The sequence below is a fragment of the Castor canadensis genome, chromosome 8 (assembly GCF_047511655.1).
Source record: "Castor canadensis chromosome 8, mCasCan1.hap1v2, whole genome shotgun sequence".
Taxonomy (NCBI): Eukaryota; Metazoa; Chordata; class Mammalia; order Rodentia; family Castoridae; genus Castor; species Castor canadensis.
In genome coordinates this window covers 82227349-82247245 of record NC_133393.1, presented here as the reverse complement: position 1 = coordinate 82247245, position 19897 = coordinate 82227349, and the positions used below count along the sequence as shown (strand labels likewise).

The following is a 19897-nucleotide window of genomic DNA, read 5'->3' as shown; positions in this document are numbered from 1 at the left end:
ACCTAATTATATTGTGTAAAACATAATAGAGTTGTGCAACAAGTTGAATATAGTTATTGACTTCTCAACAGTGGAGGGAGGGTGTTCCATAGATAAATGACATTCAGTCAACCAAAAAATGTTTAAAGGAGTCAGACAAGACAATGGATTTTCCAAATTGATGGCTCTATTCAGCGGTTCTAGAGAGTCAGTGAAAGTGTTGGAGTAATGTTCCTAAAACAGAGTTCCTTTTTTCCCCAAATGTTCAGTCCAGGGAGCAATGAGGGGGACTGCTAAGAGATAGGAGTGTTTGTCCCTGATGTTATCTGTGGCCTTTGCCTGAGAATAATATGAAATTTAATAGGAATTCTTATAAAATACTGATTTTAAGTGCCCCCAAGCAAGTGTGAAAGTGTAGAAGAGGGGAGCAGGAGAATGGGCTCGACTGAGCAAAGTAGGAAAGGGATATAGTGTTACCCAGTATGTGCCTAAGAATGACAAGAGGACGTTGAATTGTGCTCAAGCAATAGACCATGCAGACAAGGGAGATCACAGTCCTACTGAACTCTGGAGAGTTCAGTTCTGGAAGAGCACATTGACAAACTCTGATGTAAAAACCAGGTTAAGAAGTAGGCAACAACAAACATGGTAAAGGATTTCTACGACCAGTAGAGGAATTTTGAAAGAAATTGTGTGTTCTTGGCTTGAAAAGAAGAACTAATAGGGAAGACATGAGAGTTATCTTCAAATTAGATATAGTATATGAAATACAGATTGGGTAGAATTAGGACCAATGAGAAGAGTTTTGAGAAGTTAAACTTGAGCTTGATGTAAAGGAAATATTGATAGCCAATCAAGCTGTCTTAGAAGTATTATCATATAGCATTCCCAAGTAGTACATTGTATGGAGGTTGGAGGACTGTTTTTGAATTAAGTAGGACAGGTTAGGAAAATGGCTGTCTTCTCTCTCCAGACTTCAAATCTACAGAACTTTCATAACACACACTTGAAAATAAGAAGGGTAAGGAAGCTTCTCAAAACAGAAGGTCCTGGGAGAGATACCTCTGTCTGAAAATAGGAGACAGGTAGGTGTAACTGCTAAGAACACTGCTGCAGGAAAAGGTGAACCCACAGACGAGCACTGTTCCACATTGGAGGAAAGTTGACCACAGGAGGAAGAGACACAGACTCAAGGTTTGAAATAATGTATGTTTGGGGAAACAGTTAATGGACATTGATGGCATTTTAGCTGGCCCATTGGAGAGGCCTGGAATAAGCAAATGCCCTCTTGTCTCTCCCAGATCTGAAAATCTATTGAGTTCATTAAAAGGATGAAAGAATTTTGTTTGTGAAAAGGTGTTGGTAGCCTCTTGTTTGAGTTATTCTGAAATAATCTTACATATTTATGGCTAAAAGCCTGGTGAGTCCTACATTCAATGATGCTTCATAGACTTGTTATCACTTTCCTTTCAAGTCAGATGGATGCTGGGCTATGAATTCATTTTTAATGTGGAAAACCATAAACTTAGAAAGCAGACATGAAACAACACATCTTGTTAGGAGTAGGCTATATATAGCACTCCTTGGCCCTCTGTGACCTCAGGGTCATGCAGAGTGAGATAGAGGCTGGAACAGAAATGGGAACACAAAGGTGGGCCAGGACTTACGGTAGGGGATGGATGCTACAGTATGGCAACGGGCAGCACTAGGCCTGTCTAGGACCCCTTACGGGACCTTATGAAGCAGTAGGTGAAAGGGAGCAGCCTAAAATGGGATCAATAATCCAGAGGTTCCTATGAGGCCAGGTGAGTCCAACATAGCACATTACTGGCATGCTGTTCATGGGATGGGATGCTATGGGATTGCAGAGTGGTAGGCACAGGGCAGAGCTGCAGCTCTCTGCTCTTGGCACGATGTCTAAAATGTGACAGGGTCCCTCTTTGTTATGTAGGGTGTGCTGGTTGCTATGTATAGCACTGCCTTGTCTTCAGAATCAAGACATGTTTTCTAGAGGCAAAGCAATGGTTACCTTTAGTTTAACAAATGCTTATTTCTCTGTCTCTCCCCACCTTTTCTTCCAAGAAAATTATGCACGCATATCACATCTCCATTTGTCATGCCCTTCGCTAGGTTATTCACTCAGGGATGGTCTAGAGGCTGGCTGTGGGGGAGCATCTCATGATCTAGATGTTCCCTTGAAAAGTTTTCTATCTCAGATCATTCTGCTATTTTAATGACTCTCCCCACCCACTTCCCCTCTTTACCTGCTCACTTATAATTTTGAAAATCTTTGATATAAGTTCAAAGAGCATTGATTTGCCTCACTCTGCTTTGGTGTGCACTCTCAGTCATGCAATTTAACATTCTAGAACCTCAGTTTTTACTGTGGAAAGTGAGGATGATAATATATGTCACTGGAGATTGGCATAAAGATTATGTGACATGATGCATAAGGTTGGCACCTACCTCAGCACATATTGAGCCCCAAAGATCTGTGTAAGATACACTATAAAACAATAATATTAATAGTAATGATATCCTTAAATAGATAGAACCTGTAGCCCCAGCTTTTAAACCCTCATCTCTGCTACATGCCTTATATTCTGTATCTGTGTTTATTTTGTTTCTATGTTATTTATTTTTGTATCATTTATTTTTTCTTAACCAGAGGTCTCCACATAAGCCAGGCATTTGTCATGAATTTAGGAGCTGTTGGAGGTGTTTGTTGCTTATAAGCTCTCAGTAGTGTGAGAGACTTTTGAGTCACCAAGAGGTTCTTGAAACCCATCTATGTGTTTTGCAGGTGTAAATTTGGGTACTTATTTGCAAGGGTAGAAGGTATGAAAATGGAATAGATTCATCCACGTAGTTTATGGTTAGATCCAGCAATAGCTTATAAAAGACAGATGGGTGAGACATGGGGAGGAGCATCAATGATAGTAACGGTGACATCCTAATATATTCTCATAGATACCCAGAGGATGTCACTTTAAGAAAACAATCATGACTTTGATATTCAGAACAGCACTAAGAGAAACCAGGCAACAAGCAAAGAAAACAAGGATGCAGTCAATATTCTTTGTCATTGTTTTTTATTATATTCTTGTTCATTTTAGGGAAACAAAACCTGGGAACTAGACCCAAGAGTTAACATTTGACCCTTCACAGTAGGTCCAAGTCTTTTCTTTAGAGATTGAGGTAAAGTTTCTATCCTTGCCCCTAAAACTTTAGTATCTAACCGTGGTGAGAGTAATGTATTTGTAGAATACTTTAACAATAATCTTCTTTTTTACTTAAAAGTAACTCATTAGGAAAGCTCATGGTTTCTATTGAAAGCTTAGGGGCATTTAAGTGAGTAATATTTCCCCACTGGTATATTTTAACATGTTGATCTTAGTGAAGAAGGGGTTAAATTGAAAAGATCATAAGCCCTACTGATAAACTACATAAGAAAAAAAAAATGCAGATGTTTTTTCTGCTACATTTCTAGATGTATAAATTTGTTTTGGACTCTGCATGTAGATATAAAAAGTTGTATTCAGAAAATATTTGCCTTTCTAAAATGCTAGATTGGTTTTGTCTTCTTGAAAGTATTCTCTTGTGAATTATAACTTAACCTTATTTTAGTCACCCTTGGCCCTAATCTGTCTTCCAATTTTATCTCTTGTGTTCTTCACAGTCCTACCCTGCAATGTAGAAATACCAGGCTGTGTGAGAGTCCTAGACCCAACCTGCTTCTCACTCATCTTCTCCTGGCTTCATGCCCTGCCTTCCTTTCCTGAGATTGCTAGCTAAGGAACTCCTTTTCTTCTAGCACCTGCTCTGTCTGGCTTGGGAGCTGCTTTGTTGATCTGCAACACTCAGTGGCTTCTTGTTTGGTGCTCTAAATGCCTGCTGTGTTGTGCTCATCTCAGTGTGTTTGGCTGTCATTGTCCTTGGGCTTCTCCTTATCAACTGTGAGTGCCTTAAGAATGGATTGAATTCACCTTCACTTGTCATTCAGCAGCGCCTCAGTAAGTCTACCAAGTTATTCTCTAAAAGGTTGCTACTATATTAGCTTGTTTCTGCTAAAAAACAGAATCAAACTTGAGATCTAGACTTGAATTATTTGTCTATGGTTCTTCAAGGCCTATCTTACTTTTTATTTTTGTATTTTCAGTCTTTATTCTCTGCAATTTAACTAGTTATAATCATACTATGCCTCTGGATCATGCTTTTAAAAATTACAGTGTAGTTTCTCTGCTGCCATCTGATCTTCATAGTTCTCATCTTTAATGATTCTGTAAAAGCTTTACCAATTAGGTGATTTATGCATTTCTTTCCCTTCAGGTACTTAGCGTTTTTCTCTTAATTTTTAAAATTTATGGCTATAATAATGGTAGATTGGATACATTTATGTTAGGAATGCCAGAATGCTGAGGAAAGAGCCAAGGATTGAATTCAGAGGTCTTAGTGGCACCTGAACTTAGTGTCTCTTGTGTAGCTGTGGACCCTGAGCACTTCTACATGTATGGTGAATTGTATATGTGACACATGATTCTTGGAAGGACCAAGTGAAATCCCATAAGGGGAATTATATTTGTGGGATCCTTAATTTGGGTTAGGTGTTAAAATATTCTTATGTGATTTTATTGAATCCTTGGAGCAGCCTTATAAGATCAGTTGAAAGAGTCTTTCAACTTGCTCCAGGTCTGATATTGAGTGCTGAGATCTAAACTCAGTGCTATACTCCATAAACCTTTGTCCTGAAGCTTCCTAGAGAGATATCAGCCCAGCCAGCAAACCTCTACTCTGAAATAATACAGAAGGCTTAATTTTAAGATCTCCATTCTATGGAATATTCAGAGAAGAAAAGCTTTTAGCAAACATGATCATATTGAGATACTAAGGACATTTTTATTACTGATTAGTACTTATAAAACTTCTAACAACAACAAACTTCACAAATTTCTAGTAAAGAATAGTGAGTTCAGTTGTCAAAACCTGACTTTGAGATACGATCTTGGCACAAGACTGGCAAAAAGAATTAGTGCCACAGAAGAGGAAATAGCCCATGTGAGGATGAATGGAAAGGGAACAGGTTTGGAAAGACTTGGCCTAGGGCTGTGACATTTCCAAGGTGCTGTGGAGCTTCAGAGTTGGAAGGAAAGAGAAAGGCATTGTGGTTCTTTTTGCAGTATGGGGATAAACTGGAATGGGAATGAGGTGTACCTGAGTGCAGAGTCCAGCCAGGAGATGTTTATGATCTTTAGATGAATAGGAAAGGAAGCTATCATATGACAGAAGTAGAATTAACAAAATTTATTGTAATTTTCCTTCTATAATACAAATCGGATCGTCAGTATTGTGTAGGATTAAGAGCATTTGTTTCATTACCACTCTTCCTGGGTTTGAAACCCTAACAGTGTGACCTTGGACAATGCTACTTAACTTTCCATAAAAATGTGGAGAATAATAGTGGCACTCATGGCATAGACTCATTGTAAGGATTAAATGAAATACTGCACATTGGTGGCTTGACACAGAGCCAGTGTAACAGTGCAGAGTAAGTATTCAGCGTTGTTTAGTATTGTCGTGTCATGTCCTACCCTACATACACTTCTCCTGATCTTCCCTGTCTGATGTCCCAAACCCTAGCATTTGCTATGATGTCGCTGTATCCAACTCCATAATTTCTATGTCCAAGCTCCAAATATCAGTTTGTCAAGCTATGGCAAACTGAAGGCCACATCAGCATCTTCAGGGGCACATGCTACTACTCATTCTGGTAGCTCTTAGCTTTGCCAGGAGATGAACTCAGTGTAGTGAGCCTATCACCTCTGAAGAGATGTCAGAAATTGGACTTCTTATGAACCCTCTCAATTATTTTTTTTTTTCATTTTTCTTTTATTATTCATATGTGCATACAAGGCTTGGTTTATTTCTCCCCCCTGCCCCCACCCCCTCCCTTACCACCCACTCCACCCCCTCCCGCTCCCCCCCTCAATACCCAGCAGAAACTATTTTGCCCTTATCTCTAATTTTGTTGTAGAGAGAGTATAAGCAATAATAGGAAGGAACAAGGGGTTTTGCTGGTTGAGATAAGAATAGCTATACAGGGCATTGACTCACATTGATTTCCTGTGCATGGGTGTTACCTTCTAGGTTAATTCTTTTTAATCTAACCTTTTCTCTAGTTCCTGGTCCCCTTTTCCTATTGGCCTCAGTTGCTTTAAGGTATCTGCTTTAGTTTCTCTGCATTAAGGGCAACAAATGCTAGCTAGTTTTTTAGGTGTCTTACCTATCCTCACCCCTCCCTTGTGTGCTCTCGCTTTTATCATGTGCTCATAGTCCAATCCCCTTGTTGTGTTTGCCCTTGATCTAATGTCCACATATGAGGGAGAACATACGATTTTTGGTCTTTTGAGCCAGGCTAACCTCACTCAGAATGATGTTCTCCAATTCCATCCATTTACCAGCGAATGATAACATTTCGTTCTTCTTCATGGCTGCATAAAATTCCATTGTGTATAGATACCACATTTTCTTAATCCATTCGTCAGTGCTGGGGCATCTTGGCTGTTTCCATAACTTGGCTATTGTGAATAGTGCCGCAATAAACATGGATGTGCAGGTGCCTCTGGAGTAACAGTCTTTTGGGTATATCCCCAAGAGTGGTATTGCTGGATCAAATGGTAGATCGATGTCCAGCTTTTTAAGTAGCCTCCAAATTTTTTTCCAGAGTGGTTGTACTAGTCTACATTCCCACCAACAGTGTAAGAGGTGAACCCTCTCAATTATTAACTTGGAACAACTAAGTCAGAATTCTTACATTTTTTTTTTTTAGCAGGACTGGAGTTTGAACTCAGGGTCTCACTCTTGCTAGGCAAGTGCTCTACCACTTGAGCCACTCTGCCAGTCCCCAGAATTCTTAAACAGCACTCTTACCTGTGGTAGAACACTTGTCTAGCATGCAAGAGGCCCTGGGTTCAATTTACAGCACTGTCAAAAAACAAACATCAGCACTCTAAAACCAAACACAGCTCATATGCAGGCAGGTTATGTTTGCCAGCTTGCAGCTTCTGCTTCACGCCTTCCTCTAGTCTTGCACACTGCTCACTTTCCCTGAAGTGAATGATTGTCCTTTGTGCATTAGTGCTTTCACACATGCTAGGCTCTGCCTGGGCTGGCCATGGTTCTTTCTTTAACTGTATTTTTCTTTTAGACATGGCTCAACCTATTTTCTCTGAATACATCATGACCTCCATTGTGATGCCAGAGCACTTTGTAGATCTTTCTATTGTATACTACTTCTAGAATAGTATTCATTTACTTGTTTATCCAACACATAATTACTAAGAACCAAAATGCATGTCAGCTACAGCCATAAAGCAGAATGCTTGTTCTCCTGGCACCTACGTTACAGAGTGAATGTTCATGTAGTTTCTTCTGTGAGAAGGTGGGATCCTTTAGGACAGGGACTATGTGTATGATTTCTTCAGCAATCAGGCCTGATACCTAGTATATTAGTTTCCTATTGCTGCTGTAACAAATTATCACAAACTTAGTGTCTTAAAACAACACATACTGATTAACTTACATTTTACAGAAGCTGAAAGGGATCTCACTAGGTAAAAATTAAGGTGTCAGCAGAGCTATGCTCCTTCTGGAGGCTCTGGGGAGAATCCATTCCCTTATTTATCCAGCTCCTCAAGCCTTTTGCATTCCTTGGCTCACAGCACATCCTTCTATCTTCTAAGCAATAAGTGCAGCTTCTTCAACTCTTCCTGTGACTATAACCTCCTATCTTGCTTTCCTTTCCACTTCCAAGAACCCTGGTGGTTTCATTGGGCTAACCTGGACAATCCAGACTACACCCTTCACTTCAGGTCAGTTCATTAGGAACCCTAGATCCTTTTGCAACCTTAATTCCCCCTTGCCAGACATGTAGGTTCTGGGAAATAGCACATAGTCATCTGCGGAAGTGGGGCAGGGCAGAGGGTAAGCATTTTTCTGCCTGCTATACCTGGCAATCAGAGTGACTGACTGAAAGAATGAATGGTGAATGCATGTAAACTCTCAGAGGGTGGGAACCAGTATTGTGCTAGCCACAAACAGGCAGCAAAAGTAGTAAAGTCTGTGACTTGAAGGAGTTTGGTGATCCATGGAACTGGGGCGGAGGAGAGATTGGAAATCCTCTGCCTCTCTCTTTGGCTCTCAGACTAAACCTCTCTGATTCTTGCAAACTTCTCTGTAGATCTGACTCCTCGTTTTGTGCTTCCCAAGCACCCTCCTGAGGAATACATATTTCCTTATGCTAGGAACACTAGTTCTATGATTGCCCTTCCCCCCAGATTTTACAGGAAATGAAGGCAGTAAAACATACCTTGTTTTATTTCTCAAGTCTTAGTATTAGGCAGAGGGCCTGGCATATGGTATGTATTCAAATATTTGTTGAAAAAATGAAGGAATAAATAAGAGAATTAGAGAAAACAGTGTTTAAACTACCTACTACTTTGTCCTGCATTGGGGCTTTGTAGCAGGGGACCGTGAACTTTCTGATGTGTCACACAAAGTTAAGAGGGCAAGTGTGTGTGCTCGTCTTCTTCCCACTGGGAGCAAAGAACATTTATCAAGAGTCTCAAAGGAATCCATAACCAAGAAGAAGTTAAGAATTACTGTTCTATGTGCATGGAGTTTAGAGATAATATAGTTTGGCTATGCTACAGAGTAGGAGGGTGTTAGACTGTTCTGGGAAAGACAGACTGACTTTTCTTTGATGCTAACTGGACTTTGTACCTCCACTCCACCCCTGCCAGGAGAAGAGAGCATGCTGCCTCTGCTGACCCAGGACTCTAATTCCAAAGCTCGGAGGGGCATTTTAAGAAGAGCTGTATTTTCAGAGGACCAGAGAAAGGCTCTGGAGAAAATGTTTCAGAAGCAGAAATACATCAGCAAAACAGACCGAAAGAAACTTGCCATCAACTTGGGACTCAAGGAGTCACAGGTATTAAAGAACAGGAAGTTGTCTCCTGCTCCTAATTTCTGAAGGAGTACAAAGAAATCTATTCACTGGGCAAGAATTTCTTGTGTTGGGAATGGTGCTGAACCCTGAGGTATTCTTGAAATGCTTTTCATAATTTTTTTAGTGGGTGGAAATATATGTAACAATTTCTATTAAGAAATAGTCCATTTGCTTAGAGGTCTAGGATTTTGCAATTGGGTGGATTAGTTCTTCCAAATGAAGAGAAATGCTAAGAATGTAGCATTTATATCACTTTTTGCTTTATATTCAGAGAAGTAGGCTAATTTCCTTCAACAGAAGCAACCAATTTTCCTGTCTTTTCATTTTTAATCCCAAATCAAAGGATGAATGAGTGACTCATGATTCCTCTTGATGGGATTCATTATTCTGCACTTTGGATTTGTGTCACGTACAGTTAAGTCATTTTACATTTGCAACATTTGCACACCTTCCTTTTTCATTAATGTGTCATATAATTGTGAATGAGACCTTCTGGCTTTTTGATGGAACAGATACTTTAAAGTTTGACCCACTTATTATAAATAATTAACAATAAAGTGCTAGTATTTCCTATTTAATCCATTTTATAATCACCATGTGCCAATCATGCCCATTTTCTAGATGAAGAAATGTAGCAAATTGAACTCAAGTCTAGCATCATATAGCAAGGCTCCCATCCGAGGCAGTCTGACTGGAGTTTGTATTTTCCTTAACTTACAGCCACATATACAATTGTGCATGGTGTCCACTATGCAAGGACTTCTGGTGGAAAGGGATGACGGCAGCTGAAATGCAAGAGGTACTCTGCTTGCCAAGTTAGGTTCCCTGGTGCAGGCCTACATCAACCTGAACTTTTTTGAATTAGCGTACAGGAATGAAGGGCTAGCAGATCCTTGTCTGTACTATGTCTAACTACAAATGACCTGATTTTAACTTGGGAACTTATTGAAACCAGTTTTATTGAATGAAACTCTCTTTGACCTTCCTTCCTTTCTCCAAGGAACTGATCTGTCTCTACACCCTGTCTCCAACCTCCGACTTTTTTCAGTAGTAGAAAGCAGGATGTGGTGCGGTACAGGGCAATTGATCTACATTGTTAAGTCTGTGTCCTCCTCATAACCTTAGATGATTGCTCTCTGCCTTGACTTATAAGAACAATCGTATTCTGTCTGTCTGTCTCAGAGTAATTTTGTGTATTAACAGATACATCAATAGCTATTTTTTGATGGTCTGTTTTGTGTACAACACTGATAGGTAGGCACTAAGAGGAAATACCAATAAATACTGAGCAAAACATATCTTTTTAATCCCAGGAGCTCACACACCCAGTGGGAGCTCAAGAAAAGTTAGATAACAACATAAGACCATATAATAATATAGGGACATCACCTGGTGAGTTAGATATGCTGCCCGGTAAGGGAGCTAGATCAGTGGTGCTTAGAGTTGTGTATTGCTCTGAAACAATCACGTTAATCTCACCACCAGAAAGGACAACCCTGGGACTGGTCCTTATACCCCCAGGAGGCCTGGTGATGAACAAACAGAGGAGCAATTGGCCTGAGTGACAGTAATGTGGGGTTAGTAGGTCTAGCCTTGATCACAATGGCATGGATATTTTTATATCCATACCACATAGTCAGAGGGGAGATGATATTGCAGGTTGGGGACGTCTGCCTCTAGCTGAGTCAGAATGTGATAGATGATAAAAGAAAGTAGCTACGCTCCTTCTGATGGTGCTCAAAGAAAGTGTGATGATCTCTGATTCTATATAGATTGCATTCCTATAAAGAGATTCCTGAAAATAAATGCAACAATCATATTAAAAATTATGAGGAGTGCTGGGGAGGTGGCTCAAATGGTAGAGCACTTGTCTAGCAAGCATAAACCTTGAGTCTAAATCCCAGCACTGGCAAAAAATAATTATAGGGGATGACCATAATCTCATCCAATAAAACTAACTTTTCCTATTTGAATGCTATCTTTTTTTTCTTATACCTTTAGGCACATAGTTTTACTTAATTACATTGCTTTTAAAATTTAGGTGCCTCAGAATGAAAGCACCTTTTTGTCTTACTGAATTTGAGAGAACATCTCAGAAGTAATTTAGCATTTTTTATTTCCCTGTATATCAATTACACAATCTGTGGTACTTATTATTTTCAACTTAAACAAAAAGAAAATTGGTCAAGTTAAAAATGAAAACTCAGCCAGGTGAGGTAGGACATACCTGTAATTCCAGCACTTGGGAGGTGGAGGCAGGAGAATCATGAGTTCAAAGCCAGCCTAAGCTACATAGTGAGATCTGGTCTCAACAAACAAATAAACAAGCAAACAACAATCCAACACTGTGGTTACTACTATTTATGAATTGAATTTATTGAACACCATATATTATTTTAAATATCAATTTACACGTGGGCTGTGTCTATACAATATAATAATGCAAACACTTGCATAGTGCTTACCTTGTGCCCTCACATTTGATGTCATTTAATCTTTGCAAAGATCTTCTGAAGTAGGATTTTTATTTTGTCTGCATTTATTACTTCTACTTTACAAATGGAGCTGAGACTCAGAGTTGTGTGTGTGAGTATATATATATATATATATATATGTATTGTATTTTGAAGTAACGTGAATTCATACTGTGCATATATTTTACCTTTTCTTTAAGAACAGTACAAAGCACCTGTATAATCCAGCACACAGATCAAGCATTTGAAACCAGAGCCCCCAAGAGGTTCTCTCCTGGTCTACTTCTTTTCCCTCAGATATCCACTGTCCTGGCTTCTAACAACAAGAATTAGCATAACCTATTTTTGTACTTCAGAAAAATAGAATTATTCAGTGCACATTCTTTTGTACATGGAGGGTATGTGTATCACTACCAGTTTTGGTTACTATGAATAATACAGCTGGCAATGTATATTAATTTTCTCTTATCCCCCCTCCCTCAGTCAAATGTTGTGGGGTGCATCCTTCACGTCAGTGCATGTAGATCTACTTCATTCTCTTTCATGTGTCTCATTAAAGATCATTGTGTGGATATATCAAATTCACTTAGCCATTCTCAACTTTAACTTACTTTCAATTTTCACTATTGCATTTTTTATGTACTTTTAAAGTGTTTTTTGTAAGATGGGGAACCATGAGTGAGATTTATGTGCTATAGGGTATATATATATTTTAAGTTGTGATAGATTAAAAATTCCTTTCAAAAGCAATATTATAGAAAATTATATACTGAACTATACCATATATTCACTCTTATTAGTAAAGAGTTCCCTTTTGCAAACCTTTCACCATTTATCATTTTAGAAAACATCACCAGAAGTATGCATCACCAATGGTATTGTTATTTTTTTTTTAAATTTGAGTTTTCTCAACTATCAGAATTTTAGAAGCTTTTACTAATTTACTGGCCATCTGTAGCCTGTATATTGGCCTTTTCAGAGCCATATATTTTCTACTTATTTTTTTTGTTGTTGCTACATAGAAATTATTTTGGATGTCAATTGACATATTTGGAATATTATGATTAGTTACATTTTCCTATTACAGATGCTGCAAGAATTCCCTCCTTATTTGTGGCTTTATATTGTGGTAAAATATATGTAAGGAAATTAACCATTTTAACCTTTTTTTTTTCAGTAGACTTAAATATAGTCACATTGTTGGGGAACCAACACCAGTCTATTTCCAGAACACTTTTTATCTTATAAAACTTAAACTCTGCATGAAAATAAAACAAACAAGCAAAAAAATCTCCTCATTCCCCCTTCCCTCTGCCCATAGCAAGTACCATTTTATTTTGCATTTTTCTGAATACCTACTCTAAGAATCTCATATGAATGGAGTACAGCATTTGTCCTTTAGTTATTGGCTTATTTCACTTAGTATAGTGTCTTCAAGGTTCATCTGTGTTGTAGCATGTGCCAGAATTTCCTTCCTTTTTTAAGGCTGAATAATATTCTATTGTATGGGTTTACCATATTTTGTCTTATCATTCATCTGTTGATGGACAATTGGTTGCTTATACTTTTGGTTATTATAAATAATGCTGCTATTACTATAGATATACAAATATCTCTCAAGTTCCTGCTTTCAACTCTTTTTGATACTTGTGGCTTTTGCATATGCTTATAGTATATTTATTTGTACATAAATTTCTCACATATATATATATATATATATATAGTCAGCTCTAACTTTTCTTTTGTGGCCTCAATGTTTTATGGCATACCTAAGAAAACATTTATCTCCTCAAGGCTGTAATGATACTTTCTTCTAGAGCTTTTATAGTTTTGTTTTCGTATTTTGCTACTTAATCCATCTGGAATTTGTTTTTGTGTTTGTTGAGAGAGCTAAAACTTTTATGTTTTTCCCCAAGTATATATATTTGTCCTGACACCATTGATTGTGAGGAAACTCTTTTCATGTTTTTTTTCCCATTAAGATAGCACTTAAATATTTCTCAATATACAGAAAAAGTAAGGGAAGAAAAAAATAATGGCTGTGACAGTAAAGGCCAGAACACTAATGGGAACCAAGGACTGTCAGTGAAAACCCATTAGAAGTACTTGGCATATTTTCTAGGAGTAAATGCCCACTGAAAATAATAAAAGAGTTCATGAATAGAGCCAAATGCTGTAGTATGTACACTTTAGAGCTGTTTTCTTATGAAAAGCCCCACTCTCGGGATTGTAAGTGAGATGGCAGTCTTTTGCACTTAATTTCCTTGGGTAAATTTCCTTTGCAGTCATTCTGAACATCCTGATTAGGCTGAATGAATGAAGAAATTGTTTTGTCAATACAGAAGAATCATCTCTGATGGAATTTTTTCCTTCATTGAGAGAAAAACTCAGTTGAGAACAATGTAGTAGTTATTTCTTTAGGTAAAAATTTTCCAGTTTTTGTTTTAAAAATAGAAATTAAATTTTTTTACTGTAAGGATGCAATATGGTGTACAGGAAAAGAATATATTTGACTTTCAAGATATCAGGAAACTGGGACCATTGAGTACATAGTGTATGAAGAGGTTTATTAACACAGAAGGTCAAGCTGAGTGTATTAGAGGAAGGTATGGTTCAAATCAGGAACTGCCATCATAAGCATTCTGGGCTTAATTATAAGCAATTCAATTGTCATAGTTTGATAAATCCCAGGAGTACTTGAAACTTGGAAAGTTGTATAAAGCTAACAGTTTACCAAAGCATTGTAAAATGTATTAGTTGCGTACTGGTGTCTCATGCCTGTCAATAATCCAAGCTACTTGGGTGACTTAAGTTCAAAGCCAGCCCAGGCAAATAGTTCGTGAGAATTCATCTCCAAAATAACCAAAGCAAAATGGACTGGAGGTATGACTCAAGAGGTAGAGTGCCAGCTTTGCAAGTACAAAGCCCATAGTTCAAACCCCAGTCCCACCAAGAAAGAAAGAGACAGAGGCAGAGACAGAGAGAGAGAGAGTGAGAGAAAGACAGAGAGAGACAGAGACAGAGAAAAGAAGGAAGGGAGAAAGAAAGAAAGAGTAATGTATTCCTAACTTAGTTTCCAAAACTTCCCAATGAGGTCTGCATGAGCCAGAACACTGGAGGTGGACAGTCACGGATTCCAGTCCAAGTGGTTCTGTTTCACTAGCAGTATGACCATGAGCTGGTCAACCTTTGCTAACCTCAGTTTTCTTAGATGTAAAAGGAAGAATTCTCATAGCCATTCTGAGGATCAAGTTACAAAATCCACGTAGAGTGCATGGACTAATGCTTGGCATAAAATAAACACTTAGATGCTAGTACTAGTCAATACATTTCACTAGAATAAATAATTTAGCATTGTGAGCTAAATGATGTTTAAAAATACCTGAGAGCATTAAATCAATTTTGAAAGATACCAATTTACTGCATTGTTTGATTTCAGAAGTAGATATGAGAGTATTATATTAAAGTAATTTCTCAGATGTATTTGAAGGAGTCCAGAGTCCATGAGAAAAGCTACAAGGACTTTTCCAGGTTGGCTTTCTTTATTAGTATTTTGAGAATGGATAGTAGAAGCAATTAGAGTGGTAGACTGCTGGCCTAGCATGCATGAGACCCTTTGTTTCATCCCCAGCACTGCAAAAATAAATAAATAAAATGCTAAAGTGAAATAATCTGGAATAAGTGCTTATTTTGCTCACTTATTTTATCAATAGGTGAAAATTTGGTTTCAGAACAGAAGGATGAAATGGCGGAATTCCAAAGAAAAAGAAGTGCTTTCCAACAGGTGTATCCAAGAAGTAAGCCTTCCGGACGAGGCTCTCTCCCGATCTGCTCTGAGTTTCCCTTCTCAATGTCCTTCAATATGGGAAGTCTCCCAACAGCACTCAAGTCCCAGATGGAGAGAGAATTCCCCAGAACCTGCAGAAAGACTAACCCAGGAGAGTTCAGGGGCACCACCCCCAGAAGCAAATTCACTGCAAGATGCCTTGTATTTGTGTTCCAAGGAAGAAGCTGCAGACAAGAATGGACTTCCTGGGGCTGTCTGATTGGATGCATTCCACCACGTTAACTTAAAAAACACCTAATCGGTAACATTTGGACTCTAAAGCCAGTTAGCTTATGCCTCATCAATGCCTAAAACCTAACATCTTTGGAATGAAGCCTGAATTAATGCTTTAGGAAGCCCACTCCAGTATTCTCTTATTTAGCCCTAGACTCAGGCTTAATTTTAAGTGGAATAGAACCTCCCAAGAAGAATGATGGAACTGAAAAAAAGTAAGAGAATATGTTGGCTCAGTCAGTCCCTGCTCTGAGTATGTGTATATATGTGAGCATCTCTGTATATACAATGTACATGTTCATTAAGATACATCAGTAGGAACTAGTTTCTCTTTATTGTATTGAGCAAATTTACTTCCTTTTATACAAAGAAAAATAAACCATTGAGAGAATATTACTAATTTTTTGGAATGTAAAATTTGGGCTTTAGTCAAATACCATAAAATATGCTTTTAAATTTTTTCTGTTTTCTGTTTTCTTTTAGAATCCAGCTATAAGTAAATTTTAATAGTCCAGTAATCCTAGTCAAATGAGCCACAGTAAGGAACATAGACTGAAGAAATACAGTTAGGATGAACTCAACAAGAAAATTAGTCTTTCTGAATGTAACTATTAGAATTCTTAATTTCCTAGTCTCTGGATTTTATCAGGCCATCAGCGAGAGAGGTACACATTTAACTAATAATTATCTTTTATCTTTTTGTAGGAATAAGCCTAGACCAGGGTTTGCAAAATAAAATGAATGTCTTTAAGAGCTTATGACATAAACAGAGGTCATGGCCCACTTAAAAATATTTGAGCCCAATAATTTTTCTAATACTGTGCTGGCCAAATGAATCATCTATATCAAGTAGTTTGTGACCTCTGGCCAACAATAAAGAAAGTTGTGCTGTCACAGTTCTTAAAATGTTTCCAACTGGACCAAAAACACAATTCTGATGAATAGATGATGGTTTCCTTTTATACTTCTAGTTACTGGCCCAATTTTCCACTTAGTTGGCATGCTCTACATTTATTAGGCTATTTTATGTATTAACAAACACCACACAGATGTTTTATGTTTTTTGACTACCCTGAAATAGTATTTTTATAAAATTACATTTCTGGTAATGATTTGCTTAGCTAATCCAGATATTTTAATTCCAAGTCCAAAAAATTTATGTTTCATTTTGAAGGAAATGAAGCAGAAAAAGGAAACAATGTGGTTTTGAATTAAGCTGTCATTAATCCGTGGACAGGAAACATTACTAGAAGTTCATTTTGTGTCATTTTGTTACCGAACAGCCTACAGAATAAGGTGACCTTTAATTTGCTTACCTTCTCAGCTAGAGACTTTGAAGGTTTGGGTTTAGACAAGGTTAAGGTTGCAGAAGATAATGGTTTCAATTGACATCAGAAAATTATTTTTTTATGAATGGAGTTTGAATTGGTGTATGCGACCCAGTGTCTTTGTCACCTAATCTTTCACTTGAAAGTCATCCTGGAAGCTTTTCTCAGTGTCTCATTGTGAAGAATTTTCTTTATCTAGTGTTAACCTCATTTACATTTATAGGCTCTCTCTGTTAAAAACTGTGGTAAGTATTTAGAGTACTTAGCTCATTTGACCCTTATGACAATAACCTTATGACACAGGTAGCATTACTATAAGGGTTCCCTTACCCAGACAAGGGATTATCCAGGTGATTATCCAGGTTCATGAAGTTAATAAACAGGATTTGGACCTTGTCAATCAAGTTTCAAATCTTGAAATTTTATCAACCCTATGAGTACATAGCTCTGTGGAAAGTATTCACCTAACTGTGGGATATCTTGTAAGAGATACATCTTCCAAATTGCAGTGAAACCCACTAAAGAAATTCAAAAGTACATTGTATTTTACAATCTCTTACTAATGGTTTTCCCTTGAGTATTGTCTTTTCTTATAGATTGTAAAGTTTTGAAAAAGTAAGGAATTATAAGTCTTCAAATATGAACACTTTATAGACAGTAGTCCCGTGGGAGTGTTTTAAGTGTGAAATGGAAATGTATTTTTTAAATCATTTCCTGCTAAAAATCATGAAGTGCTTGTCTGTGGTCAGTTTCTTGACAGTAACTTGAAACTCGAATGAGAGAAAACTGTGAAAGGCATGTGATTGCCTAAGTTGTAGAAATGGGCTAATTAGTGCTTAACTGACCTTCTGTCAGGATTTGAGCTCTGAGATCCAGAACTCTGAGACCCAGTGGCAGAAGTTTTTCTTTATTAAACTGGCCTGATATTCAAGTATACAAACCAATCTTTTAGTTATCTTATATTTTGGAATGCTTTAAGGCTTAGAAACAATCACTTTAGATGGATATTTTAGCTCTAGGAACACACACAAAAGTGTAGACATGGCACACATGCAGGTGCACTTTGTGCCTTTACTTTTTATTCTCCTCCCTGAATTGCTGGAGAGAATGACTGAGCCCTGTTTTCTTATTGTCAAGAGTCCCCTTCCTCTTAGGTTGTGCTCTGCAAGCATCCCATGGTCTCATATGTGCATTTCTCTATTATCTAGATGCATGTTGCTCTTCTGCAAGTGATAACATATTAGTATTTTTTTTGTCTGCTTTCTAATTAGAACCAGGACTTATAAGCCTGGAGGTCAAGGCATTTTAAATTTTTCAAAAGAGATTGCCAAATGAATATTGAGCAGATGAGAAGAAATAAATGATGAGCACTAGCTCCTGTTTTTCTATATATTTAGGGTTGGAAATACATAAAGAGTGTAGGGATGATCACTGGCTCTTGACACAATGAGGGCTATGATCATGATCATTAATGGTTAAAGGGTTGGTCTATTCTTTTAGTAATAATATGGTTTGGATGGGGAACCCAATAATTTAGTTCAGTGGTTCTCAGACTTTGGAAATCCACACACATGATCATGCTGTACCTTCCAGCAAGTGTTGGCTATGCAGTCAGATTTGGAGATACACATTCTGTCAACATTCATACTTTCCATTTTTTTCACTTCAAATATAAAATCCTAAAAACTCTTTTCTGACCCACATGTGTTCTTTTTTGGCCCCCTTCACAAGCTTTCTGTTGTATCCCTTTAAAAGCTATGCACACCCTAATGTGCAGGGTGCCTCATCCATCCCTGATGTCCAGTGATTCTATAAAGCTCTGTAGGCCTACAGCACAATGAAGCTGTGCTGCTGTGTTCATACACTTGTCTGACACTGCATCTTTAGCCATTACAAATTCTCCCAGATACTTTTCCTTTGTGTTTCTACTCTTATTGGGCAATATGTCTGAAGCATGTTGCTGGTGGTGGGATCCACTGAATTTGGGGCCAAAAAAAAAAAAAATCTTACCATCCTCCAAAAACTCCACCTTTCTATTTACAGTGGGAGATTTCTTAAATGTTCTACTAATCAGAAAATACAAGCTGTGGGACACTGCCAATCTCCTGACCACTGTGGATCTGAGAGGAGTCAGGGGTCAGAAGGAGTCCAGAGAAGAATTCAGCAGCTTCCTTTTTGATTGCAGTGCCCTCAGTCCCAGTGGGGAGAGAGAAGAAAAAGCAAAGATTGTAAGTGGGAGAAATAGGGATGATGACTGTTCTTGAATGTATAAGGAAAATAATGCTGCATTAATTATATATATTGTTTTCAAACCATTTCTGAAGTAAGCAACTACCATAAGGAAATAGAATTGTTCCATGAAGATGGTTCTTAGCTTCCAGCTATTACTTGGGCTACATTAAATGGCATCACTATTTTTGGATATAAAGAAACACTTGGAAACATAGCTAACAATAAAATTCATATGTAATTTCATTATCTGGAGCTAGCCAATTTAGACCTTTTGTGAAAATTTTTCAGTTATTTTTGAATGTACGTATATGTAAATAACATGTGCCTAAACAAATTTGGATCATAGTATATATCCAATTCCCCTGCTTTTCATTTTTTAAAGTCAACTTTGTACACAGAACATTTTCTAATGTCATTAAAAGTTGCTTGAGACTATTTGTGATGGTTCTGCTTGTAACTCCTTTTCTTCTTGGGGTAGATCAGGGGATGGGACCAGGAGATGACAGGGCATGGAAAACAATGATCATAGGATCCTATATTTAAGAAAAATAATCTGTTGTTTGTTATGTTTTTAGCTAAATATAGCTGCAGCAAATAAACCTAAGAATGAAAATTGAGGAAGTTTGGGATTATACTTTCAGCATAGTCAACTATACCAAAGGGATAGTCTCTTCTAAAAACCCACCATCAAGCTTATCAAAATGTACCCCATTCAGAGTCCAAGGGATTTCAGTACTTAGCAGCAAACAAAAATGAATGGTAACATTTTACCTCTCTCTCATTGTGCTTTGCAGTCAGACTGATACATTATTCAGCTTTC

At 37.7% G+C, this 19897-nt stretch overlaps 1 protein-coding gene across 3 annotated transcripts in view; it reads left to right on the top strand.

The window, feature by feature from the left end:
* Window positions 1-19524, top strand: part of Dbx2 (developing brain homeobox 2) — a 36664-nt gene extending 17140 nt beyond the window's left edge. For 2 of the 3 annotated variants that reach the window (XM_074083209.1, XM_020156547.2), the window contains 2 exons: window positions 8778-8965; window positions 15171-15976. In XM_074083209.1, coding sequence (XP_073939310.1) covers window positions 8778-8965; window positions 15171-15503 — 521 coding nt within the window. In that variant the 3' untranslated portion in view covers window positions 15504-15976. Of the gene's footprint in view, window positions 1-8777; window positions 8966-15170; window positions 15977-18888 lie in introns of those variants that run through there. The other variant, XR_012450821.1, reaches the window with a different exon arrangement.
* Window positions 19525-19897: the final 373 nt, after the last annotated feature.